Consider the following 26755-nt stretch of genomic DNA (forward strand, 5'->3'; position numbering starts at 1 on the left):
ATAAAATCATTGAACGATCTCTTTTAATGTAGCTATGGGCTGTGTCTTTTTTTTATGTCTCTCGTTGATTCCAGGGAGGTGTCCAATTAAATGGCAGTACTATGAAATACGAATGGAAGTGAAGGATGCTTCGTCCTAGTAGATTTCTCGTTAAATGGCTCGTTTTCGGTTGTTTCTTTCCGTATCCGTCAACATGGTCAAACCGCCAACAATGTTTACAAGTAAACTCTACTCCAAGTCTCGAAATTTTATCTGTATCGATGAAAAAATTAAATAGGCCCTCGGCATGTTTTACGTTGGAAAACCCAATTTTGCCCTCTCAGCCTCGCTTTCAACGTGCAGAATGGTTAATCATTAAGGAATATTTCCCAAACACTGATATCAAAAGAATATCCGCATAAAAACGATAAAGGAGCAATTTGACGTCACTTTGCCAGGAGTGTAAGGAGCTATTCCGTACGTGATGATTTATTTGTGTCTTTTCAACAAACGAACGTTTTCCAGTGCCATAAATATTCATAATTAGCTGGTTGTCGTCGTAAGTCTCTGTCTTTTTTGTCGTACTCGTCGCGAGAAACTCCCTTTTCACAGGACAAAATCGTAGAGGAAGAAATCCGACAAAATATCATGATCTGCTTGATTATTATCTTAGGCTTAAGGTAACTGAATCATTAGATTCACCGCGAACAAATTTCTTTTTTTATTACATACATTTTGAAATCATTAATGAGTCTTGTAATCGGATTGGCTCTCATTGATGCGATTAATTAACGAATCGCACCATTTTTCACTCTATACCGCACTTTTTTCAGCTAATTGGGAAGCTTTTTCTAACATGTTCCTTGATAAAACCCTACCATTGAACCTCTTGCCATAGCATCAGTATTTATTGAGAAGTCACTTTGCGATATCACAATTTTATGTTGAATAAAATTGAGATCATTTAGATAAATCTCTTTTAAAAGATTTTCCTTGTTTTTAAGTTTATGCAGCTCTCAGATAACTATAGTCAACGCATTCGGGCCTTGACTTAAACTTGTGTAATGGCTCTTAAAACATAGATTCGATGAAAAAATAATCATCATCTATTTACCTTTTCTTAAACTATGTATTTTTTTAGTGTTCTTGTTTCTTTTTCGTATTTTGCTACAAAAGAAAACAAACGGCCTCCCTTTTAATTCATGGGAGATATTCATCATCAGAAATCAGGAAAATTTATCAACACGGTCTTGGGGTGAGAATTTCATGGTTTCACTTCTAGTTCATTTCATTAATATCTGAATATTTCGTGCAGCAGAATTAATAAAAAGAGCCAAACGAAAATAACGGCCTCCCACTTAAAGGAACATCAGAACTAAAACTTTCTGGTCAAACGACTGAGTATGAGGTAGCATTGACTTTCCCGGTTTTCTCTTAACTCTGAGATACCAAAAATTAAATGTGATTATACATTAAGGTGTTCCTTTGTTTGATCTTGAGATGTTTATCGCTTAGCAAGGATTTTTTCTCACATATTTGCGGCCTATTCTGAAGACACGATGATCTTTGTGACAGTGGGAAGAGGATGTAGATGGATTTTTCTTGATTATCCTTGTGCTCTTAAGATTTATGCTTGAGAATAGAGTACGATGAGTTTGGCTCCGTTCTCTTCGCATTTTTCTCTTCTTTTTTCGCCTTTTTGCTCTTTTATCTCGCGCGTTTAGTTCAGTGCAAGCGTCATTGCGGTATATGAAAACTGCAACGAGAATTTCAACTCTCACTGTTACAGCGTATAATTAGAAGATGACTTTATCCGGCGCGTAAACAATCCAGTATATGGAGTTCAACACGGCGAAGGTGACAGGGAAGGATATCCTAGCGTATTTATCCACAGTATATGCCGGTTCTGACATCATAAATGCTGTTTCATACGGGTCCCAGAAGTAGTGATGACGTTTTTTGGGAGGCTGGGAATTGCTATCATTAGATTCGTCTATTTCCTGTGTCAGTGAAAAGAAAATGAAAGCCTTTAAGTCGTCTCTTTATGCTCGTGGAAGAAGGCATAGTAAGACTTTAGCTCTTTCTGAGAGTACAAAAGAATAATCCATATAACCCAAGATCGACGCCCAAACTCTTGAGTGTCGTGCACTAAGGCGTGCTCTCAGGGCTCTTCATCTCCTACGGGGTGGAAAGGTTTTCAAACATCTTTCTCTTGGAAGATTTCTTTAATAGCCTTTCCCAAACTTCCCACCGAGAATTTTCGACAGCGACTCCTATTACTAACAATTGCCATGAAAAATGTCCACTATCAAATACATTTTTGAGAAACAAATGTATCGCTTACCTTTTGCCGAAATCGGCGAGCTAATCTGAATTTGGGATTTTTTTGGTTCAGATGCGCTCGAGGAAAAAATGGATTCTTGCTGTCTCTGAGAAAAAAAATCAAATTTGAGAAAAAGAAAGAGCGAGAGTGAAAAACCAAATTAAATCAAATCTGCCGCGCCATTAACGAGAGAGCCGAGGAGGTTGCCTTTCTTAGAGAGCTTGAGCCCCTCCCCCCGTTGCTGACGTTGTTAAAAGATTAGTTACTGAAAGGGTTTCTCTGACCCGAATGATCACTTCAAGGAGTATACAGTTTTTTGCAATTGTGTTGTGCCTATACTATAGGTTAAGGCTGGCGTCTTCTAAATAAGAGAGTAATTCGTTGCACAGACATGATCCTCAGTACGCTCAGTTCTTGATGCAGGTCAGAATTGTTCATCGTTCGAAAATGTTTGCCTTGTTCTAATCTGAGAAAAAGTGGCTCACTTCTTCATCCAGCTCCTCTTTCATTCAGTGCTTAATCACTATCATCAGCATTATTACTAGCCGATTATTATCGTTGTTATTATTGACATTGAAATATCACGATTGTCGCTAGCTATCATCACCTTCATCATTATCGTTATTATTTTCATCAACCAATATTTTCATCAAACAAACTGTACATGATCTGTAATTTGCGGATGAGCTTACATGACAACAGCCACTCTGTAGCTTCCATTGCTGTCACTCTTCTTGACAGAGCCATTCTGAAACAGCCCAACTGCTTCTTCTTTGTCAGATTCCTGCTCAAAGAACTAAACAAAAATAAAAAACCCTCAAATTTGCTCTTCAACAACAAAAAAAGAGACTTGGTCCCGTCAGTGAACTGCACTAAATCTAAAGCGAAAGTCACAATTTTATTTAATTATCAACATTCAGATATAAAATGTTTCTCTAACTAATGGTTAGCCTCATAATCTGCAGGGAAAAACATCTAGTTTATCGCGCATTTCAAATCACGTTCATTGAAGGGCTGTTAATTTTATTCACTGTGAAGTTTTCAAACCCGGAAACGTTTCTGAAGAGCAAATGAACGCACAGTCATTAGCCAACGTTCATGTTGCCAAACAGGTTCCTATTTTACAATGATCATGTCGCCAATAACATTGAACTATGTTTTATTCGTCCGAATTGAATACACTGCCACTAACCTCCTGTTCCGCCTTTCTTGTCTCCTTTTGCTTTTTGTACTGAACTTTACAGGAGTAAAAGTTCACAATAGCATACTCCATTAGCGCACCGAACACGTATACCAAGCACATCAGCAGAAACCAATCAATGGCTTTAGTGTAGGAGACCTTAGGAAGTGGCGCACGCGCACTGTTCGAAATCGTGATCATCGTAAGGACCGTTGTAATACCCAGTCCTACTCGGGCTGGTGGGGAATCTGGCGAAATCCAGAAGGAGAACCAAGAAATTGTCACTGTTAACATCGATGGGATGTAGGTTTGGATCATGTAGTAACCAAGGCGACGATGAAAAGTGAACTTTGCCACAAGCGCCGAGTGAGGCCCTTGAATAAAATAAAATGTTCATTTTATGAAATCTGATCATAAGGAAACGAGTGAGCAAAAAAAATTTAAGTACAAAAGATTAGGTCCTATCCACGTAATGGGCAAGTATAATTTAGCACGCTTTAAGGGTGCGGCTCTCAGAGACAAAATTTTTTTCCAAGCTCAGGTTTTTTTTGCCGGTTTTGATACAAAGTTGAGACTTAAATTGTCGAGACAGCCTCTGAATTTGGTGTTAGCTCACCCCCCCCCCCTCCAACTCCATCTCAAGCCCCTTTAGGCATAGTTGCTATCGCACTCACCACTTTCTCCAATGACCCAATAATGTTATTATTATTACCTATTCATATTAGTACTGATTTAAAAGACATTCTTTCACCATATCCATTTGGTAGCATTCTTTCGAAAAAATATGGCCCAGAAAGGACCTTGAAAGCAGACGATTTTGTTCCTCTATCACCTCACCAACCATAAGGTCAAACAGCTCTCTAGTAACTAAAGTTTAATAAATTTGGAAAATACTTTTATTAAAATCAAATATTTGAAATAAGTGACTATCAAGGCTTGTCCTCATTCAATTAAAAGCACTTATTTGCGTACCAATGTTGTAGATATTAGTTTTCTCTTCCAGTTCCACGTTGGTGATCATGAACTGAGGCATCTCTAGGTCCTCTGCGATGTAAACAACATCACCGGTTGAATTTCTTGAATTCCACTTGTAATACACATCTGTTGCTTGATAACCATCTTTAAAAAAAAACAAAAAAAAAAAAAAACGAGTTTATATGTGAGCTATCTTCGAGCACTCGCCAGTCATAAACTGTGCATGATTATGGTTACATGGGTATTTTTAAGAGTAGAAATGACCTTCACTGGTTTATGTCATAGGCTGCGGTATTGTCAACCAAATAAAGTTGATTTAAATTTTATGTGTTTTATTTTGTCATTCACTCATTGTTTGCTATGTATTGCATTTTCCTCCTAAAGACTGATAAAGTTTATTTACTTTTAATAAGGATCCTCTGGTTTATGTCAGAGGCTGTGACTGGTGTCAACAAAAAAAAATTAGTTTGAACTTTCTGTGTTTTTTTTTGTCTTTCACTCGTTTTTTTGGCTATGTACTTCATTAGCTTTCTAAAGACAGATTTACTTTATACGACTGTACTTAGGATCTACCGTCGTCAGCAACACCTGTAGAAGCTAGAATAAAGGAACCATTATGAAGTGATTCAAGTGTTCGTATAAAGGAGGCACAAGAAAGTCACCGGGAAATGTTTGACTTACACGATTCAAGCATGACTGTACAGGTTTGTACGTCATGTGGAAACATCTGTAAATTAAGTTTGCAAGCCATTGTCACTGTTAGCCTGTCGATAGAAAAAAAAATAAGAATAATCACCATAATATGGAAAGTCAATTAAAAGTGGAATCCGAAAGAGACTTTCCGCTATCGTCTTTATATGTACAAAAAACAAATTGTGTTATCTGGGGAATGTTATTCAAAGAATTAGAAATTTTGAGGACAAACCTTAACATACTAATAATCATGATTTCTGGGAATGATAAAAAAAACCGGTTTCCAATGACGCTTTTTTGGCATGTTTCTTTGAAGAAGTTTTTCGAAAGCTCAATTCCGTTTTCGATATCACAAGCCCCGCTCGGCGCCATGATTTCCCAGGTCCTTTCTAATGGCAGAGATAGCATTTACAAGGGTTCAGGAGCATACTTCTAACTGGTGGCATCAAATATTTTTGGGTTCAAACAAATCTTTCTTTGGGTAAGAGTAACAAATATAGAGAAATTTCCGCTCACCTAACACTATAAAAGATATTTCCATCCGGTTGAATTTGCAGCAGGTAATTATCTGTTGTGACATCGTGGAAGTATGCTTTCTTGGCATTAAAAAAATATGTACTTGGAACCCATATCTCATCTATTGTTTGTCTATTTAATGTCAGCGTTCTCTGAATTTCGTTCTCAAGAAATGAAAGTCGAGGATCCTCCCAATACTGGCGAAGATAGATGTCGATTGTAAAATCCTATCAAGCAAAAAAAAAGCAGCAAATATTCAACAACTTTTTCCCCCTATGGAATCTTTCGAATCATTTTTTCCAGATTTCCAACTGCTGTACTAAAATGATGGCACAAAATTCGAAAATTCATCTATTTTCCATGGTCGGAATGTAAACGACATATTAGGTTTACCATTTTTGCTTCCTCTATGGCCCAAATGTTGGACACTAACATGTCCACACGGACATCCATCGGTCGAACTAGAAATAAGAGAAATTTTTACGCAGTTAGTACTTGTGGGAACATGGGACCAATATCAGTATCTGGGCAACTGCCCACCTACCCCTCCCCTAACCCACCATTAACTTGTTATCAATTGACTGTTGTTGGGTTAGGGGAGGGGTAGGTGGGCAGTTGCCCAGATACTGATATTGATCTGAGTCTTTCATGAAATAAGGGAAGATCAGCAAAATATAGCAGTTTATGAATTACTTGGTTAGCATCGGAGTAAAAATTGCCCGGAAAACGTCATAGACTTCATGTATGTCACTAAGGGAACTAAAAAAAAACAACAAACAAAAAAACAAACAAAATAATACATAGTAGTTTGCGCTCCCTGATTTTCGCTACGAAAGCCCGGTTTTGTACCCTCAGCAATATCTGCTAGGTGATCCATTAAGACTCAGGTAAATTGTTGGTAATGCTTTCATGACACGTATTCACGATATATTAACAGGGAAAAAAGTCTTTCGAGTTCAGAGGTGGCCGCCACAATAGAAGTCTTCTTAGCTATACAGCTCATAGCTGAATGCCTTCCTCAAACTTAAGACTATCAATAAAAAAAAATCCCTTAATTCCCAGGGATAAGCACCTTTACAAGAGGCAGGTGAGTTTCGTTTGTATTCACTTGGCACTGAACGTAACTCATTAGCACCTGAATTTTATTGTCGAATGAATTGATCGAAACTTTAGAAATCCGTAGAATTTTTAAGCTTTAGGATTGTCTTATTTTAATTTCCCAACGCAAGTGTTTGGCACGAAAATACGTTGACATTTTACCTTAGAGAAAATTATTTTTGCCACCTCTTACTGCAAATCTCCTCAACCAAGCTCAAACCAGATTCTAGCGAAAGTGAAACGTAATTTTGCAAAGGAGATACCATCACTTGAGTGATGAAGAAAACGAATTTAAATTCGCTTATTTTAACGAACTTTCAAATTCAAATAATGCACGAGGGCAGAAATTCTTGCAGTATGAAACTCAGTATTTCACGGAATGTTAGCAAAAAGATAGACCTTTTTAAAAAGAGTAAAAGAAGTTTGGGCTCATTTTCCTGCGTCATCAGCTTTTCTAGAATAACTCACTCTTCTGGATAAAAAAAGGTGTGACCTAAATGAGCCAAAATCTACGCTACGCCGTAAACTCCCATGACACTTATTCCTGCAAATGGATATTTCTACGTGCTCCCAGTTTCCGTTCAATTCTGTGATCGACGTAATCCCTCAATGTAAAAGGATAATGTCAAAAAGTAAGTGAAATAAAATAAAAATTGTTCATATAATTTCTCTATGATAAATAATTTCGTAAGGAGATACGTTTGTAATTATCTCCATTTAAGTATTCTCTTGAATGGAACGCATAAATTCACAACTAAACATATTTAAGCATCAAAAGCTCACTATTTTCCCCACTGCTTTATCTAGATTAATCAGCATTTTTTTGTCAACGCACTGAAATGATACGTGACCGATTCAAAACCGAACCGCAAAGGGGCTTAAATCGATCACTGGATTCGCGTAATCGGAAAACATTTCATCGACTACGCTTACAACTGGAAAAAATATAAGTGTAAAATTTGCCTTAATAGGTATCTATTAGCCCTGGACAATATTGCCACCTGTATTTATCATAAACAAGATAAGAACCACCCTGCATCTCATGAAATTCGATAAAGTAGAAATTATATTGGATATTTGTTCCTCAGTGTTGCAAGGAGAGCATAAAGAACCATTTTAATTCGGCTGAGCTCATTCTGAATCTTCGCCAACAAGCACCACCTTAGTAAAGTCTTTGCATTGCATTTCCTAAAAATTCAAAGTTGGGCAAGAAAAGCCTCGCTTAACATTTGCCTATTTCGTGGATAAATATTCAAAGGGAAGGATCATTTCTGTGAAAACATGACGAACTATACTAGCTCAAAACTTGACGAGACTCTGCTTGGCTATAGAGGAGCTGGAGGCAATGCTACCACTGAAACTATTGTAATTGTTAACTGCGTTCTTAACGCTCCTTTGATGATTATAGCGATCATAGGGAACACGTTGATCTTGGCAACTGTAATAACAACACCATCCCTTCGCTCGACTTCGATGGCCATGCTTTGCAGTCTTGCTGTCTCAGACTTTCTCGTTGGTTTATTTGTTCAACCGGTTTTTATTGCCAAAGAAATTACTGCGGCTTATTCCGTTGAACGCCTTTACAACTGCTCTGGGTTTGTTTTATGTGGAGTCTCTCTCAGTACGATGACGGCCATTAGTATAGATCGTTATATGGCTCTGATGTATTCACTGAGATATCAAACTTGTTCGACACTGAAAGCGAAACTGACATTTGTATCTATACTAACAATCTGGATATACAACATGTTGTTTTCAATTGTTTATTTTCAGAATTGGCCAGTATATTTTACTATTCAAGCCACTGGCGCTTGTCTTTTTTTATGTCTTACAGCAATATTTTATATTCGAATATATTGCATAGCTCGCCTGCATCAAGTTCAGATCCAAGTTCAACAAGAAGCCGTAAAAAGCTCACCTGATACAAACAGCTTAAATAGGGCACGAATGATAAAAAAGGCTTTTAATAACTTTGTATTTTACATTGCTATGATATTGTGTTATTTTCCAGTAACAATATCAGTGTTTATTGCGAGTGCTTCTTTCAAAGATGTTTCAAGGCCTTGGCACTTGGCTAACACTATAGTACACTTGAACTCTGCCATCAATCCTATTCTGTATTGTTGGCGTCTTGCTGAACTTCGAGGGGCAGTGTTGAAGACCATAAGGAAAATGACGTGCAAACAGGGACCTCAAGGCTGATGTTTTAGAGATCATCCTTCTGGTAAGAAAAATTTGGTGATGTTAACCTATTCAACTCATTTGCGTCAAGATCCTGCTCTTTCCGTCAGCAATATAACAGCCAGTCATCGTTCCTTCTCTTTTATCGTAAGCGAACTGAAAACTCCGGCCTCAATCGCCTGTCCGCAGTTATCACATGGTATATCTCCATTACTTCTTTAGGGAGGATACATCGGGTGAGGCTTACCAGTTCAAGCCATGCGTGTCAAGATCCTGCTCCTTCCACCTCCGATATTATAGTCCGGCCCACTGTAGTCATTGCTCTTTCCCTTTCATCGCAAGCGAACTGAAAACTCCTCATATCGCCGGTCAGCAGATAACACAATGTATCTCTTGGACTTCTACATGGAGGACACATCAGGTGCGACTTACCAGTCTAAGCCATGCGCGTCAAAATCCTGCTCCTTCCATCACCAATATTACAGTGCAATCCATTTTAGTCATCGCTTCCTCTCCTTTTTTGCCAGCGAACTGAGAACTTCTCAATCTCCTGTCACCAGGTAGATTGCAAAATGTATGTCACATGAACCTGATTAAACGACAAACTTCTTCGAATCTCCTACACCCAATGGTATATAATCCAAACCAAAAGGTTAAATGTTAAAGGGTCGACTTCTGTTTGGCCCTAGATTATGTGCTTTTTTTCAATCTTCCGCTCAGGTCCTTGAGCAGTTTCATTCGTCGCGACCTGCAACCAGCAATCTGTACCCAGTAACATTTAGGTAAAACCCTTCGCTGTATTTTCGACTGGAGGATTTGAAACAAAGCTATTTTAAAGATACCAGTCATAAATCGATCGCTACTTGCGAGCACTACACCAACAATTAAATCCTGGTGGAATGTATATGCACGATGATTGTCACATGAACTTGGACGAATGGCTATGTTTCTCATAGCACTGGGGTACAGCACTTTTAACTGCTTTAAAGTTTAGAAGCTTTTAGGCTTTCATATTAGCAGCTCAAAGGTTCGACCCCTGGAGAAGAACTCAGATTTTCGAGCATTCTTGTGCAGCAGTAACACTGTATTATCCACAGTCCCATGACGAATCATAGTTCTCCGATCCTTGACAGTGCGCAATGTTCAATAATGGATTCAAGTTTTCTAGACTCGGATAGTCACACTAGTCATAAAAACAGCTTTGTAGAAATCAGTGGAATTTCATACATTTCGTGTATCAACCTAAGGCAGTTTTGGTTTGGTTAAAGTTCACAAGGATGAAGCACGGAATAATCATAATTTCCTGTAAAGCATAATTTTCCGTGTTTATTTTCTTCAAGTAACGTATGTCTGTTTTGTTTATTCACTGTCATATCTGTGAGATGATAGTGGGCATCTTATCAGTCAACTTAAAATATTTTTTGTCTATTATGTTAATTGGTATTCCTGTTTTGCACAGCACTGTCATCTATTCGAGTGGGGAGGACTAATCTACAAAATGTCTTAACTCACTGAGCATGAAAAAGGCGAAAAATCGTTCAAACCATCATAACCGCATTTTAAAGAACAACAGCTGGAAGAGGACAAAAGAACCAAAGATATTTTCTGTACATCTACATGTAAGCAATTTGAAAATGAAGAATTAAGAAAAACAACGCCTTTTATTTCTGCTACTTTTGGATCATGTAAGCTTTTCTGCACCCGACCTTGCTCTTCAAGCCATACGGAAATTTGTTTAGAAATAATCACTTGGTATAAAAAAGAATCAATAAAAGATTGGGAGAGTAGTTTCTTTGAGGTTAGCGGCTATAGAAATTCGGCTATGGCGTTTGCGATCATGTATCGTAGGTGACAGAATACTTGAAAAGAATAGTAAGTAGTAGGAATTTTGAAAGATTACCTCCAGTATAAGGTCGAATTCTCTTGTCGTATCCTCTCAATAGTTGTGTTACTAGTTGGGACTTGTTTCTTGCGATTTCCTTCCATGAGGGTGTAGGAGTCCTGAGCAAACATAAGGATACGTCGCTATTAATTTTCAGCTGTTCATAGGGTCGTTGACTTTCAAAGAGTTGTCTTTTTAACCAAAATTGGAAACTCTCTCTCTGGTACTAGTACTAAATATCATGGTTAGTTTGGCTTCTTTTTGAAATGAACCAAACTGAGGAGTATCATGATGACTTGAAAAAAAAAAAAAAAAAAAAAAAAAGGGACAAAATGCGATCACGAAATGCGATGTACTACAACCGAGATTTTGACCGCATTACATAGAAACATAGAAGCTTAGGTGTAACTCGCATCAAAATTTCGGCAAAACATTGGGGTTGCAAGAGTCTTCAATCAGTGTCGCTCGCAACAGAAAACTGAAACTATAACTGAAGTTATTATTGTTGCAACTCGTTTGCCACGAGGTCACCAGTGCTTATGCACGCGAATCGTCACTTATGAATCGCAAATGGTGCTTTATCTTCAAAAAATAAAATTTTTCAGTCTCGTAGGGAAAATTTGTTGTACTTTCAATGTAAACTTGTAAAATAAAATCATTAAAATATAAAGGTCCTGGTTGTTCTCTAATAGAAAGGCTTGAGTGGGTTTGTAAGGTTTACAATTGTCTATTCTCTCATCTCAACTTGATAACTTGGTTTGGAGCCAAGAACACTTTCTTGTTTGATTATAAAGTTCGCCGTGATACAAAACCTGGGTGATTTGGATCGAGTTAAAAGGATCTTAAATGCGATATGATGCTCGTGATATTTTGAAGAGGACCTTCTGATCACTACAAGTTCTCTAAACAGTCTTAAATCAATGATAAACCCAATTCTGAAAGCGTGGAAATGGATCTTCGGCTACTGGTACGTCATTTTAAAACAACCGCGTTTTTGAGTTTGAAAAAAAAACAGCAATATGACATGACTGATGAGCCTTATAGAATCATTCTTACATTAAAAATCAATACGTAATTGATACTTCGTCGATGAAAGGCCCGCAAAAGTCACGATTTGCTTTGTCATTTCTAAAGCTATTTAAACATTGCGTGTCCCCTTCATTTAACGAGCGGAAAACGGCGGAGAATTGCATTCACTGCGCGCGATCACTTTCTCGGCTGGAAATCGATGTTGTCCACAACTACTAAAAGTAATATTCACTAATAAAATATACTCCTCGTGTACCTCATTTTCTTAATAATATAGAAGTATCCTAGGGTGTCACATGCTGATCTGAACAATGACTTTCCAAAATAAAATAGAACTGCTATTTCTACTTTTTGAATCAAGCTGATAAAGTCGGAGATGGGTTGCTGATTTGATGACTGAGATTTCGTTTCGTTGGCGACGTTTTAATACAGCACAAACAAACAAATTATTAGTCGGCTTAACAGCCTCAAAACTAAAGAAGGAAATCGGCTAATTATTATCTTATTACCGAAAGTCTTCGAAAACATTATGAATATTTGAAATGTTGTCATGGATCAAATCGAAAATCGGCCGAGTCCATTTCGTGATTTTCAGTCTTACTTAAGTGATATCAGTGATTGACCTTCTCGAATAGGCGATTCCCCAGACTGATAAAGAGTTTTAAGAACAGACTAATAAATAAAGAGTCATTTAAATGGGTTGAAAGGTTTTACCAAATAAATCGCAATGACATAGTCATCGCTATCTGATGAAAAGAAAAAAAAACCAAAAGAAAGGGAAATACACCTAAAGACAATAAAATCACGGCTAAAATGGTTACGCAATGTAAGTAAAATATAGTCATAAAAAAAATATTTATCATTTAAAAAGCTTTCTCGCTAGAGTCACCTGGGAGAAACTTCTAGACGATGATTTCTGAGGACATTATTTCAAGGTATCACTGTATATACATCGAACAAAATCGGTAAAGCTTTGTTTGTTAAAGGATAAACACGTCCACGGTAAGATTCGTCGAATATTTCATGAAAATACCAAGTGGGAATTTTTCATGAAATGAAAATAATCTCAATGAGGCTGTCTTACCCGCTAGCCGCTGCGCTTTGTGTAGTTAAGGGCATTCCTCTTGTCGGCGGCATTTCGGTGACGTTCAGCGAGTGTACAACCACCAAAAGTGCCAAAATCAATAGACTCATTCTGATCATCTAGAAAGTTAGAAGAAGCACAAACATAATATTGAGCCGGGTTGATTTAACCTCTCTTAGTTTTACACGAACGCTCAAAGGATATAAAATATTACAAAATTCGATGATTCGAGTATTTATCAGACACTAAGTCAATAATAATTATGAAAAAGACGTGCTTTGATATTAATCTGCCATATTCATTCAGCGATCTCGTCGGCGAATACGAAGTTATTTCTTGGCATGTCTCTTTCAAATATTAAATTCAAGAAGAAGCAGTGTTTTAATAGCAACATCAGAACAATCTCAAACTGGGGTTTTTCAATTACGTTTTAGCGCTGATAACTTGCTCATTGACGTAAACAACAAGGTAAGGGGGTTGGTGGGGTGATTTATAAATGCAGATGAAAATGCTATAACCCTTATGTCCTAAATTACGAATAAATGATAACAATGATTAAATGGAAAACGGGAAAGAAAGTACATTTTAAGTCAACGAGTACTTCTGTCACAAAAAGTGGATCAGACTTCAGCTATCATGTATCATGAAGTCATCTTCAGCTCAATTCGTTATTATTATTTGTTGAGTGCAGGAAAAAGGACAGGATATAGGAAAGGATAGCTGGATTTTTTGTTAGTCGAACATGTTAACATTTCATTTAGCTTTGCCTTGTTTGCGACCTCGCCGAACAAGAAAAAAAAAACAATTCCTGCAATGTTTTGAGTTCCTTCCACCAATCTCCAAGATTAATTCCCTATAAAAATAATGCGGCACCATAGAAACGATCATGTGTTTGAAAAAATGTTCTTTGTAGGGCTAGCATGGTACACTCGCCGTATTAAAAGCTGAAAGTGAAAGGCAGAAAGCATGGATTTTACTTAAATGCATGGTACCTAAAAGTTGGCTAAAAGTAAAATTTTTACCATCTTGATAACAGATATCTTGTAGATGCTACGTGAGCGGAAAATACCCTGCATAATAAGAGTCCAGACACGAAATGAATGCAGGTGTGTTTTTACTTTGAGAAGGTGGGATCTACTGAAGATAAAACGGCAGAGGAAACTTTCGCTCTTTAGCTATTGGTGCTTAGCGAAGAGGACTTCAAGTTACTTTGCTTGAAACACTGTGGTTCTCTTTGAGGCGTGGTTTCACAAAATAGTAATTTATCAATTTGCAAGGACCCAACATCAACACACGGACCAACAACACAATGTTGGCGGTTCCAGAATTTAACTTCATGTCATGCCAAGAGTATCAAAAATCCTTCTAAAGCTGGAAATTACATAACTACAAGTTTACCTGCCTTGTATTTTCAATTCTTGTTATACTTTTCTTTTTGAAGAACTCGACTCGGAATCAGTGCCTGGCGTTGCATATTATAATGGTGATGTTTACCCAACTTTTCGTGAATGGGGAAAGGAAATCATCTCGATATCCAAAATTTTTACATAATATTTTCGTTTTCATCCACAGATAAAACTACAAATAAATTAGATTAAAGAGTGCAAGTTAGCGATTTTTAAATAAGTTTTCTTAACTTCCTTTGAAAAAAATATTGATATAGAGATATCACGCTTTTCATTTTTCATTTCACTCCAGGAATTTCCGTTACACAAAGCAGGGAATATGAACGGGGCTCAAGGTTTTGAGAGAATTTACTAATAATTCACCTCACGATATTATTTTTGAGTTTGAAAAGTCGCGGTACAGAGGTGTGTTATTAGTTCTAGGTTTCTCTGAACTTCCACACCATATAAAAACTTATCAAAATGACAACTCTGAGGACCATAGTGAAAAGATTTTAAAGAAACTTAAAGGAGCACTGTTTTGCTTACTTTGAGTGTGCTCTGCAGCCTTATTGGATAGGAGAAACTGTCATGACAATCCACTGCATAATTTTTGAGGTGACGGTTAAACACTCAGAAAGCTTACCATCCCTTTCTCTGCTTAAAAAATTTTTCCTCTTGTTCTTGTGATTTCTCTTTCTGCCGGTTTAAAGGAAAAATATAATAACGCACATGCCTATAACCTTGCACGGTGTACGATTTTGACTCACATCAAAGAGATGAACCCTTGAAAACATCGGTAGACGATACTTTATCCCTAACACTAATATTGGCGCAGCATGAATGATCTTCAGAAGCTAGACATGTCAAAAAAACTCAGTCAGTCACTTGACTTAGCAATTTGAAACCTGTCACACTGCAAATAATACAGAGATGTTTATATAAAATAGAATGACAATGGGGAACTAATTTTAAAGCTATAAAGATAACGATTTGCGAAACCCCGATTGAAGTTGAATTTTATTCCTCTCAGAACTTCGATCGATGTTAATTAAATTCGAATTGGTAGTTTACAACCATGACGAACTGAGCTCAGATTCGCCATCATTGTGCCTTGGCCGATGATTGTTTTGGCGTGAAGTGTGTGACAATTAAAAATGTTCTTCATTTGTGTAAGCTAGCTCGAGCAAAATATGTATCCCCCTTGCATTGGAGACGTTTAAAGAAAGATTATGTCGGAAATAAACAGAAAGATTTGAAACTCCTTGCAACAGTAATATTCAGTGTAGAAGTTTCAGATTATTCGTGAGTAATGAATAATTCTGTCACTTCAGAGAAAGATAAGTTAATACTTTTTGTTACCTTGGCAAGTTCGAAAATTATGATATCGACCCAAGTAAACTTGTGAATTGCAGTCTTCCTTGGGGGACGATTTGTACTCAGTTTTGTTACGTATAGGAACAAATCCAGCCTGAAATTACAGCCATGATTGCGCAAACGATCTTGTGATATTTCCTTAAAAAATAGTCTGATATTTGTTATACTTCATAGTACGACGTTGTCGCACCTGCGTTTCATTTTGTCTTCCGACGATTTGTGTTGTGTTATTCGACGCATTGTCATTCAAAAGGTGTTTTTGACACTTTACCTCGTATATTTGAGTAAACTTAATCAACCGACCTCACCTCAAATCGATTACGAAGCCGTAGAATGAAGCACAACAATAACAGCCGGGGAATTCCAAGTCCACTGATAGATCAGTTTTTCGCCTGGTGTTATCAAAACAAGAAAGCAAGAGTACAAAATTACGACTATACAAGCGACACGAGATAATGTTCATCACTTGTGCAGTAATTGATTTTTTGAAGCGTGGTTTGGAGCCATGCTGGTTACGCTTGATTTTATTGGCCTTGAGTAATGCCCCTGCGGATTGCACTCTGATATCATTGAATATCGCAAAATGAAAGAAGAAAAAACTTAACCTTAAATTGATGACGTTTATATAAAGCTATTGAACTATGTTAATGCAAACAAACATAATACAGCTGTGATCGAACCTATTAAATCCTTTGCAATTAACACAAAGAGAAGACAGCCTTGAAAGAAACGTTGATTTTCGCTCTATCGAGGTAAAGTTTTGTATTAGAGTCGAATTAAACTTTAAAGTTCACAAATATCGGCCAACTGAAATAGAATTAGAAAGAATAGAAGCAAACTGCAAAAAACAACACAAACTTTATTTAAACTTTAATGGTGTATAATGGAAAGGGCTGTTGATCACTGCTTTTGGAAGGATGTGTAGTACTGTCATAATTGAGTGTTTTTCCTCAGCGAGTAATATTCGCCAAAATAAATGAATTCTTTTTCTGTAGAAATACTTGAATAACTCTATGCTTAATGACTTAATGCTTTCATGTGCGCAGCCGTGGTATGTGTTGTTTTCTACGTTTTAACAAGAAGTTTTGAGCTAAAATCCAAGTTACTATGGACATTTAACAAAAACATTCGACGAGAATTACAAGTAGGCGATTTCAATATTTCGCTGTTACCCATGAAGTGATACAAGAATTGAAAAGACATGTGACATTTTACAGCAAAAAAAATGACAAACATTGAAAGTAATGAAAAATTAGTTATAAAAAAAAAAAAAACCACACAACAAAACAGATGTGGGATGTCGAACTCAACTCTCCCATTTTACCATTATGGTCATATCACTGAAGTACATCAATTATCCACGAAATCTTTCTTGTGCACTTCCACTCGTTTAACTCCACCCGGGTTTTTTTTAAAATCAGTTTTGAATTCTTTTCTAAGATAAGGATGCTATGCTAGTTTTTCCGGTTCTTTGAAATTAAAGTATGTTTCTGTCAAAACGCTATCAACGTAAACTTTGCAAATTTGTTTAGTCAGTAGCTGTCAACAAAACTTTGTTTATTTGCTCGTTGTTATCTGTGATAGTGGGCTGCATTCTGTTCACAATTTGGTCTGTAATAGAAAACCTGACAAATATAAATTTTTTCCGTTTTATAGATCAACAAAGTACTTAAAGCAGCAGAACTGTATTGCATATTAAATGTTAAAATTGAAGTGTTTCTATCGTCGATACCATTTTGTAATAACAAAAGTAAACTAAGATGTAGCCCAAGTAACGGAAAAAGTCGAAAGGAAAAGTTCTTTCTCGGTAAGAAACTTGTCGATGAATAATGGTCAATGACGACCGCTGAGTTAGCTTTGCAACACATCAGGCTACTCCGCAAAAGGTACTATGATATTATTCAAGCTTCGTCTTCCCTAATCTAATTAAACTGTGTATGAAGAACTCCTGCTAAGCTTAGACTCTTGCTCGCCGCAATTTCGTCGGAAATGATTTTTGATTTTTTGTGTGCATCTTATCGTATTGTTTAGTGAAAGTTAGGAGAGTCATTCCTTCTTGCGTCCATCCGAATCCATTTGCAAAGGTATTACCAAATTTACAGATGTTTAGAGAAAAAAATTGACTATAATTTTAAACCGCAAAAAGGGATGAAACGAAGCGTAAATTACTCTATGCAGTTTTTTTTCTTAAATACATGAAGAAAAAAATAATAACAGATTCTTACCTCCTTTATGAGTCTTTTTGGTGTCCTACTTCGAGTTCCACTATTAATCAACCACAGTCCAAACAATCTGCCACTAAATAATTAAGATATTAGAGTTGGCACTATTGAGTGTTTGTAGACACTGAAGTGGGTAGGGCTAAATGCTCGCACTAATCCTCATCTCTACTAATTACTTCTAAAGACTCCTCATTGGTGTCTGTTTGCCAATGAGTTCTTTGTAGAAATGAAATGGTGCTAACTTTTTCAGTTTGCAATTACTATTAATAATCAAAGAAATCTATCATTATCACTTGCTTGATTTGGATTTTTTTAGTTATCATTTCTTTACTGAGTGTTAACCACCAAAAGAAGATTTTCGTAACAACAATTCGCTTCGCCTTCTTTCTCTGACATCACCTTAGTACTAGTGTTAATTGTTCAATCGGCAGAGCAGTCTGAAAAAAGGGTTTCCTTTTTTAGTTTTAATTTGAGGAATGGTAATAACTTATAATATAGTACATTGTTTTCCAAGCTCATAGAGAATAATTATTTGATTTGCGTCTATGTTTGTTTTCTCAGTTTTGAAAACTGCTGAGCTGTTTGGCGTCCATTCTCATGAAGGACAAACTGACGAACCTTTCCCACGATGAAACAAACAACTTTGTCCAATTGGCCGTGAGGAAACTGAGGCGACCCAAGAAACTGGGACTAGATTGGCGGGAACATAAAAACAAGATGGCGGCTGGTGGTTGAGGCATGGAGCCGTTCATTCAGTTGAGTTATAACGAACAGTGCCCCAAGAAAACTGCCAAGCTTCCAGAAATAGCATTAGTCAATAAAAGAAAAGTTCCTGAATGCTTTTGGCTAGCTTTGTTGGAGAGAAAGTGCCCAGAAGGTGCGTATACGTTATGTGATTTGTGAAGATTTTTTGGGTGATTGCAACGTCGGTAAAAGTGCTCAAGGTCTATTCGTGCGTCTATTCAAACCCGCCAAAATTTCCAATAAAAATTCCAGGTATAGCTAGCTTAATGCTCAATAAAGATAAATGCTAGTCGGTTATGAAGGACAGGTTAAATGGTTTTCATACACTACGAATGTTACGCAAAATCGACTTGTGTATAGTTCGAGGTAACAGTTATGAAGTGAACGATTATTCACCTCTCCCTTTATCCTCTGTGTGCCCAAAGTAGTTGTTTGCACGAAAATTTTCAGTTAATTTTAGCCTCTCAACTTTTCTTTTCACTCGTAAGATTAAATCAGTTCAAACGAACTTTTAGTTGCAAAACTGAATCGCTAACTCATAAGCCAACATTGTAAATTTTGAAGTCGTCGCGAACATTTTAGACACCCAGCCTAGGTCGGCAGACATACATGGAAAAAACCTTAAATTACCTTCTATGTGGTCAAATCACTTAGTATCAGGCAACAGCTGGGATGTTTTGAGTCAACCTTGGAAGTAAATTGTCACTATTGAGGGTATGCACATAGTTCCAGTGTATTTTGGTTTTCAGCAATCTCTTGAATATAGACTGAAACTGTAGACTTGTGTTACATTTTGAAGTTCTCATGCACTGGAAATATTGCAGTGTTTATCCTGGTTTAGGAAAAGTTTTTTTCCATATTTAGAATGTGGCTAATTTATTTGAAATGTTAATTTGGACTAAATCAATTTTGCAAATTGGCAAGTAATCAACAGCTTAGAAATAGTTGTGTTATGGACTCCTGAGATGATAATTTGAGCCAATCAACCATTCTTTCCTCAAAACTTTCAAACAAATTATAATCATTATGAACTGTTCAATCATGGTTAACAAACTTGACATCATTGTCCTTCAAACCTGGAGGTGAGGAAGTATCATGAGAAGAAAACTAGGTCCCTCCATTTGTAATTTGTGCAAATATTGCAGCTTCTCCCTTATTTACATTCAGACCCCTTTGTTTCTTTTATCACACATGTACTGTTACCTAGAAATGCAGTTAATTTCGTTGAATTTGTTGAGCACGCATAAAATAACCTCACATTTGATTTTACCCCTTTTTTGTAGGGCTTGGTGAAGTTAGTGAAGGATTGGTGAATGATGAAAACCTTACACCAGCAGACTTTCTCGATGATCTGAATGTATCACCAGACATTTGTGCCTCCCCACAAACAAAAATCAGCAATGCTTGTTGCACAGATTTTAAGACAGAGAATGGTGATCAGTTTAAGACACCAGTAACCTCAAGATACAGTCACAAAATTACTGAGACACCATGTTTATTCTCTCAGGATGAATCAACTACATGTATTTACAGCCCAACATCAAGTAAGTATTCCCGATGTCTTGACATGAAATGAATATGTTGTATTTATTTTTCTTTGAGAGATCTTGTTAATGAAAATTACAATCTGATTGTTTTATTTGCACAGTTCAGTTTTTCCTAACACTACCTACATTATACATGTAGAGCTTTTATGAGTTCTTGTACTGGTCTTTCAAAATTAGAAACAATTTTCCTGTATATAAATTTAGGCATTTAAAACATGAAATCTGCTACTTTATAGACTGAGGTAAACAGCCCTTTCTCAGTTTGCATAGTTTTCTGCTCTTGCCAAGCAGCATGCACTGGGTGGGGAAAAGATGAATTGTTGTACAAGTGATTTCAGTTGGAGAGAAACAAAATTGGGTAGCTAAATTACTGCCTCAGAGTTGTTATCACATACATCTAGTGAAAAACTGTAATAGTAGTCTTGAAAACACTGTGAGAGGCCACTTGCCCAAGCCCATTTTCAAGCATTAGGTCACAAGACCTCAGTCACATCCGTCACCATTTGGACTTCAATGTTGGCAAATAATAATCTGTATATTTGCATCTGCATACATACATTTTTGTGTTACAATACATCACATTCACAAATGTATGTGCATTACAATAGCTCAACTTCTGCAGAAGGGTTGGGAGTCACATGATACTCCTGTCATTATCATGGCAATGAGCCAATAAGTTTGTGAAAGTCTGTCACAATCTTGCTTCAACCCTCTGACTTAAAGCATATGTTTCCTTTTGTCCCAGGGTATGCATTTAAATTATAGTTGATTGACAGCATTTAAGTCTCTTGAGTGTGTTTACTTCTTATGCTGTGTGATGCAAAGTGTGTGTTGCACACACAATATGTGTGTAAATCAAATCCATGTAATGCTGCAGTACCATAAATTTTTGTGATAGGAATTTGCATAAATATTTGTTATGTTAAAGTGAGGAACATCAGATAAAGCTCTTTTATCACGGCTATAAATAGAAAGTGTGCAATTGTGCATGCAACTGTTGCATGTTTCTTTCTGTTGTTATGAACTTGAATCTACAATTTAATTATAATCCCAATAATAATAATAATAATCCCAAATAGGAAAGTACATTAAAAAACATGTTATGGTAAACTTCACAAAGTTTCATTGAATTTTGTCATACTTGTACAATCTTAAGTGTTTTATGTTACCCTTTGTCATAAAAAAGGTTTGAAGTCACAACCTACCGGTCATGGAGATGAACTGTTCAATCAAGCTGAAACAAGCACTGATCTTTCTCAGTCTCCTACCACTCCAGTAGCTTTATCCAGCTACAAAAGTGGAAGTGATTGGTCTGCAAGAAGAACAACATCGCCAGACATTTTAGCAGAAATACTGGTAAGAGAATGCTAGCTGAAGGGAACAAGTTGAAAATTAATTAACTGAAAAGGGGAGGCGGCTGTCCTTGTATGATATGTATGTACTCTTAATTGACTACTTCCCCAGTGGAGCTTTTTAAAGGGAAATTTGAACAAATTGGAAACTGGCAGGAGGCAGCCAGTTGGCCATATACAAGGCACAGCCAAATATTTGAACTTGAGGCAAAAAAAGCAAACTAATGAGTAGCAGGTGATAGGATTTGAACCCAGGGCCACTACATCACAAGGCCAGCACCCTAACCTTTTGGCCACACTGCCTCCCTAACATTTTGAGGACTTACATTACGTCTCATCCTTTGCACAATTTGCACATCCTTTGCTTTCGGACAAACCTCCTAAGAAAAATAGTGTGGAACAATTTTCTGGTCTTTGCAAAATGTTCTTTGGTGAAGTCCTATCATACCATGAAACTAACTTACTATAAAGAAAAACGAACTACAAAATCAAACTATTAACTAAAAACATTGCCTAGTTTTTCTACAGGTGTATTGGCCACATCCAAACGTACATGTGACTGTACAACTTAGCCAATTTCAATTTCTTTATGAGCATGCGCAGAGTGCCAAGAAGTCATCTAATTGTAATTCTTGATCACCTGCACTAGGTGTAAAAATTTTTCTTGAAGGCAAATTCCTCGATTTTTAAGTCTCTTTCAAGACTTCAATTGTTTATGAAAGTCCATAGCATTTCACTGAACGAGTGGCAGTGTTTGAAGCTCTTATTCTGGTACTTCGATTCCTCGTGGGGACTCAGAATTTTTTTATTTGTCCCACGCTCATGACAAGACGAAAAACATCTTTCTCAAAATTCTTCAGTTGTTACGTGGCTGTTAAGATATCAGTACACTGCAGCTGGACAAAGTCTATAACTCTTGTTCTTTTTGCGACTGGCAGAGTTTCAAGCTCTCATTCTGATAATGTTTTGGGAAAATATTCCTTCACAAGAAATTCTTCACTTGTTGAGTCTAATGATCATTTTAAAATGGTTGGTAAAAGTCGACGTTAATTTTTGGCTCATCGATATATATATATATATATTTTTTTTTTTTGGACATTCTACATTTCAGTGCACGTCATCTTGGGTAGTTTTTCCAGTTAAAATAATGCTATTATTTAAGCACCATTGTTAAGAACGAGGAAAGAGGTCAAACAGAAACAGTGCAAGTGCGGTGAAGTCGAGTAATAAAACAAATACAGTTTATGTTTACGGGCGTAAATATGTTTTGGGCCTGACTTAGAGTCATTTTAGCTCGAGCCGCCAGGTGAGGGTTGAACTGAGTTTGGGAATATTTATGCCCAAGAACATAAACTGTATTTTTATTATTATTAAAATAATTACAGAAAAAATGACCAAAAATACAGTCTGAGCAATAAAAAGAGTGTGATTTTACTCTGTGGTTCGCCAAAATCTCTATTTTAGTCTGTAAAATGCCATTATGCCCGACAAAATGATGATAATAAGTTTTTAAGTTAAAAAAGGTGACTTTCAGTTGAATTTTAACGCTTTCCGACATACCCCATTTAGTGTATGGTGCGTGAAAACGTATTTCCATTGGAAATCGAAGCTCCTTTTCCAGGTATTTAATATGGCTACAAGAACTTGCAAGAGTATATAAATGCGATACCTCCAGGGGCATGAAAACTCAAGAGTCAAAAATGCGTAAAGGCTCTTCAAGACCACAGCGCATGCGCTTTACATTTATTTTATTCACTAGATCCGAAAGGGTTTTCCAGAATTTCTTGACAGTTCCGTCGTCACTCAAGTCGACCGCCTTCGCCTCTCAACTCCTTTGGCAAGGTTGTCGTGTTATTTTCTCCATTAAATAAACCTGTCGCTGATGTCTTTAAATTGATTCGAGCTTTGTTTACATTTTTTAACGTAAAATTGAGTATGCAATTTCCATGTTTAGGTTAATGGGAAACTTCGAAAAAATTACTATCGATGACAATTACAAATTGCGGTTTTTTACATTATTTGCAATGATATGGGAAGAAAAGTAACGTGGCCTTTCCTTTCCATACGTGGAAAACGTAAAATTTTCGATTGTTAAAGATCGTGTTGTTCTGAAAATTTGTTTTTATGCTTTATTCAGTATACATGCAAACAGTCACTTGAAAGCTCTCAGCGCTAAAGAGAACTATTCGACTGACCATTACGAAAATTTTTTTTGGGTCATGAGCAATATAAATTACATGAGTTTTGGGTTAATTTTTTGTCTAATTATCACGCAAATAGAGAGTTATTTGATGCATTTTGGTGAAAATTGAAATTCATAGTGCTTTATACGATGCTGGCATAATACTAATTTAGTTTACCTGTCTCTGAGATTTTTTCTATTTATCACGTAAATGAAGAGCTATTTGATGCATTTTGGTGAAAATTGAAATTCATAGTGCTCTTTGCGATGCTGGTATAATACTAATTTTGTTTACCCGTCACTGAGATCAATAAGAGAGGAAATCAAGCGTTTTACGTTCTTGAAATTTATTCATATTCACAAGTCCCAATTAATCGTTTTACCAATGGACTGTTATGTCAAACATCTGTCTTATGTTTGTGTACAACTTGTTTCACAGAGTCGGAGCGATTTATTCTAAGACAAAACAAAAAAAGTGCGGTATAGGTAACTCCAAGAAAAAAAAAGTGAATCTATCGAAACGATTTACAGTTGTATGTCTTTTGCCATGATGAAAGTGATTGTGGACCATATTTTTAGACCGGTTGTTTTTTTAGTGTAGTTTCTCTATGACTGTCAAGAAAATACGTTGATGCCTGCCAGATTTTGTCTAAATTACGTTTACTGTTGGTAGAACTAAACCGACTTTACACAGTTAAGATGATGAAGTATTCAGCACGGAACAGAGTACATGCGTTTGATGCCCTGAATCAGCAGGGAGCTGGATTGAAAACTCTTGGTTATTGGGAAGCGTTTTTGTCTTTCCTTCATTGCTTACTGCGCAAATCTGCTTTCTATGTAGTATGTGATAATATTTACAGTCAATACTTACTCTTGTTGAAACGTAAGCGTACGGGAAAAGGAAAATCAAGTCATCCGTTCCTTCCAGAAGCTTCTCGGTCGATGCCTTTGTATCTCAAACAAACTCGAATATTTATAGTACGTCTCGACTTTCTCTTGGTTGATTATTTCAGTAGTAGGATTGTGTGTAAACTCTCTCTTTTTTTTTACTTATTAACTTTTCCCACTCCTTTCCCTCAGGGCCAAAGAGAACCCACTCTGTCGCGCCTGTTAGCTGGAGGTCATGAGGACGAGATCACAGAATGGTCCGAATCGATGGCAACTCCGCCGTTGAATACAACAGAACCAGCTGGAGGTAGGAGAAATCCCTTTATGGTGTTAATGATCGATGTTGAGACAGCCTTTCAAAACGTGACTCTCAGGCGAGAATTAGCGCGTTGAATACGTCTTGCTGTCGAACATTTGAACCCACTTTGCTTCTCTGCGGTTCAGAAACCGTTTCGTTATCTGTGCCGGCGTTTCTCTTCTGGTGAATGTATTTTTCTCTTGATTACTTAAGAGTTTTTACATGTGCAGCTGTGAGTATTTGTAGTTAAGTGCTTGCTTTTATAAACTAGCGAGGTCTTTTTGCGACTTTTGTATCTTACCTCCGGTGTGTTAATTAGTTTTCAAGTGCCGTATACATGTATTTTCATCAATACAAATGCATATTTTTCCTCAAGCAGTTCGTTTCTGACTGTGATGTTATTAATTATGAATGCATCAGTGAAAAGCTACCGATTCTCGTGGATCCACTATTGGTTAAAGAACTTTCTTAAACACCGTATTTTTATCACCTTTATAAAGTTCGTCGTCTCCTTCGATAGATCCCACTTTAACTTTCTCAACCAGCTTATGTGCTAAGTAATGTTTTGTTTATTTCATTCGTGGTTACCGAATTTGCACTGATTTGGGCATGTTTGGGCGTGCTATTTTGAACAGTAGCTTGTAGTCATTCGCCCTTGTGGTCAATTCATTATTGATGACCTTTCGCTAACGGTCTCACAAAGATGTAGCAAAAAAAAAAAATAGTGTTCACGATATCTATTTCTAATCTTCAACGTAAACTTAATGGACCTGTCTATTTTGGACTATTTTAGTGTAACGAGCAATGTTGGAAGTATAGTTAATTAGATGTGGAGGTGTAAACAGTTTATGGCGCACGGGGTCGGGGTCGGGGCCGGGGCTGAAGGCAGGGAAGATAACACGGGTAAGGTGTATGAAATATCAGCCTAGATCCTTTCGACCTCCGCTAATTTGCTCACGAGTAACGGTTCATGAATACTTTAAATGATTCTGTTTTATTTAATGTATCCTTTTCCACTTCGTGAAGTCCGTGACTCAATCATCTCGATGAACTCAAATGAATTATACATATACATGGCCGAGAGACCCTTTATGAAATTTTAAATTGTTGAAAGAGTTAGAAGTGAATTTTTAAAGATATTGCTATCATCTCTATCTTGGAGATGAACTCAAAAAATGATAACTTCCCAACTCGACCGGATATTTCCAAACAGCTGATGTTCAAAAGAGCTACGGAGTGAGATTTGTTGTCAAAACTGGACGCCGTATGAAAAGATCTTTACATGAAAAAAAAAACCTTTAAATTTATAATGTTGAGATAGGAAAACCAAAAAGGTTATTGTAAACTGAAACGGAATAAGAATGAAAAACAACGGAGAAAAATCTTAACGGATTACAAATGACAAACTCGAAATAATTAATCTAAATCCCCGTAAATGCATCAACGGTGAAGCAGGTACGGTGGAAGTTGCTCATAACGGTTAGAGAATAACGGGGAGATCACCTGTAACGCAGTTGGGGATCCAGGATTGAATGAAAAGCACGCGGAAAAAAAAAAAAAAAAAAAAGGTCAAAGCATTGATCTAAATTGTTGACTTAGTAACTTGACATTTGTAGGCTTAATACTGTGTGAAATGGAAAGAAAAGGAAATTGAATCCAAGTATATACCCATTCATCTCATTACCGCCTTTTGTTTTTTTTAACTTTACTGCAAAGAATTTACAAGCTCCTTGCAGTCAGGTCAACATTAATTTTCGTACTGTGAACGAGAGTGACCGATTGGCTATCACCATAAGAGTGAGGAATAAATTTGACTATGC

General features: G+C 36.8%; 2 protein-coding genes across 5 annotated transcripts in view; one reads left to right on the forward strand and one right to left on the reverse strand.

Annotated features, from left to right (window-relative positions):
• Positions 1 to 20: 20 nt before the first annotated feature.
• Positions 21 to 25080, reverse strand: LOC131781755 (glycine receptor subunit alpha-1). Of its 3 annotated transcripts, XM_059098469.2 has the most exons (13): positions 24621 to 25080; positions 21421 to 21527; positions 17928 to 18000; positions 12941 to 13059; positions 10846 to 10946; positions 6060 to 6127; positions 5667 to 5893; positions 5139 to 5221; positions 4455 to 4601; positions 3495 to 3856; positions 2995 to 3098; positions 2324 to 2408; positions 21 to 1979 (listed from the first exon to the last, which is right to left on the reverse strand). In XM_059098469.2, exons 4-13 carry the CDS (start codon positions 13057 to 13059, stop codon positions 1776 to 1778), a joined length of 1500 nt encoding a protein of 499 aa, XP_058954452.1. In that variant the 5' UTR covers positions 17928 to 18000; positions 21421 to 21527; positions 24621 to 25080; the 3' UTR covers positions 21 to 1775. The 3 variants fall into 3 exon arrangements, with proteins under 3 accessions (XP_058954452.1, XP_058954453.1, XP_066017626.1); XM_059098470.2 differs by lacking the exon at positions 17928 to 18000; XM_066161529.1 differs by lacking the exons at positions 17928 to 18000; positions 21421 to 21527; positions 24621 to 25080 and adding an exon at positions 13218 to 13346.
• LOC131781751 (breast cancer type 2 susceptibility protein) overlaps positions 18640 to 26755 on the forward strand; it is a 35255-nt gene continuing 27139 nt past the window's right edge. For both annotated transcript variants that reach the window (XM_059098460.2, XM_059098461.2), the window contains exons 1-4: positions 18640 to 18801; positions 19952 to 20212; positions 21402 to 21571; positions 24830 to 24944. In XM_059098460.2, coding sequence (XP_058954443.2) covers positions 18663 to 18801; positions 19952 to 20212; positions 21402 to 21571; positions 24830 to 24944 — 685 coding nt within the window. In that variant the 5' untranslated portion in view covers positions 18640 to 18662. The remainder of the gene's footprint in view (positions 18802 to 19951; positions 20213 to 21401; positions 21572 to 24829; positions 24945 to 26755) is intronic.

The sequence above is a fragment of the Pocillopora verrucosa genome, chromosome 14 (genome assembly GCF_036669915.1).
Source record: "Pocillopora verrucosa isolate sample1 chromosome 14, ASM3666991v2, whole genome shotgun sequence".
NCBI classification, from domain to species: Eukaryota; Metazoa; Cnidaria; class Anthozoa; order Scleractinia; family Pocilloporidae; genus Pocillopora; species Pocillopora verrucosa.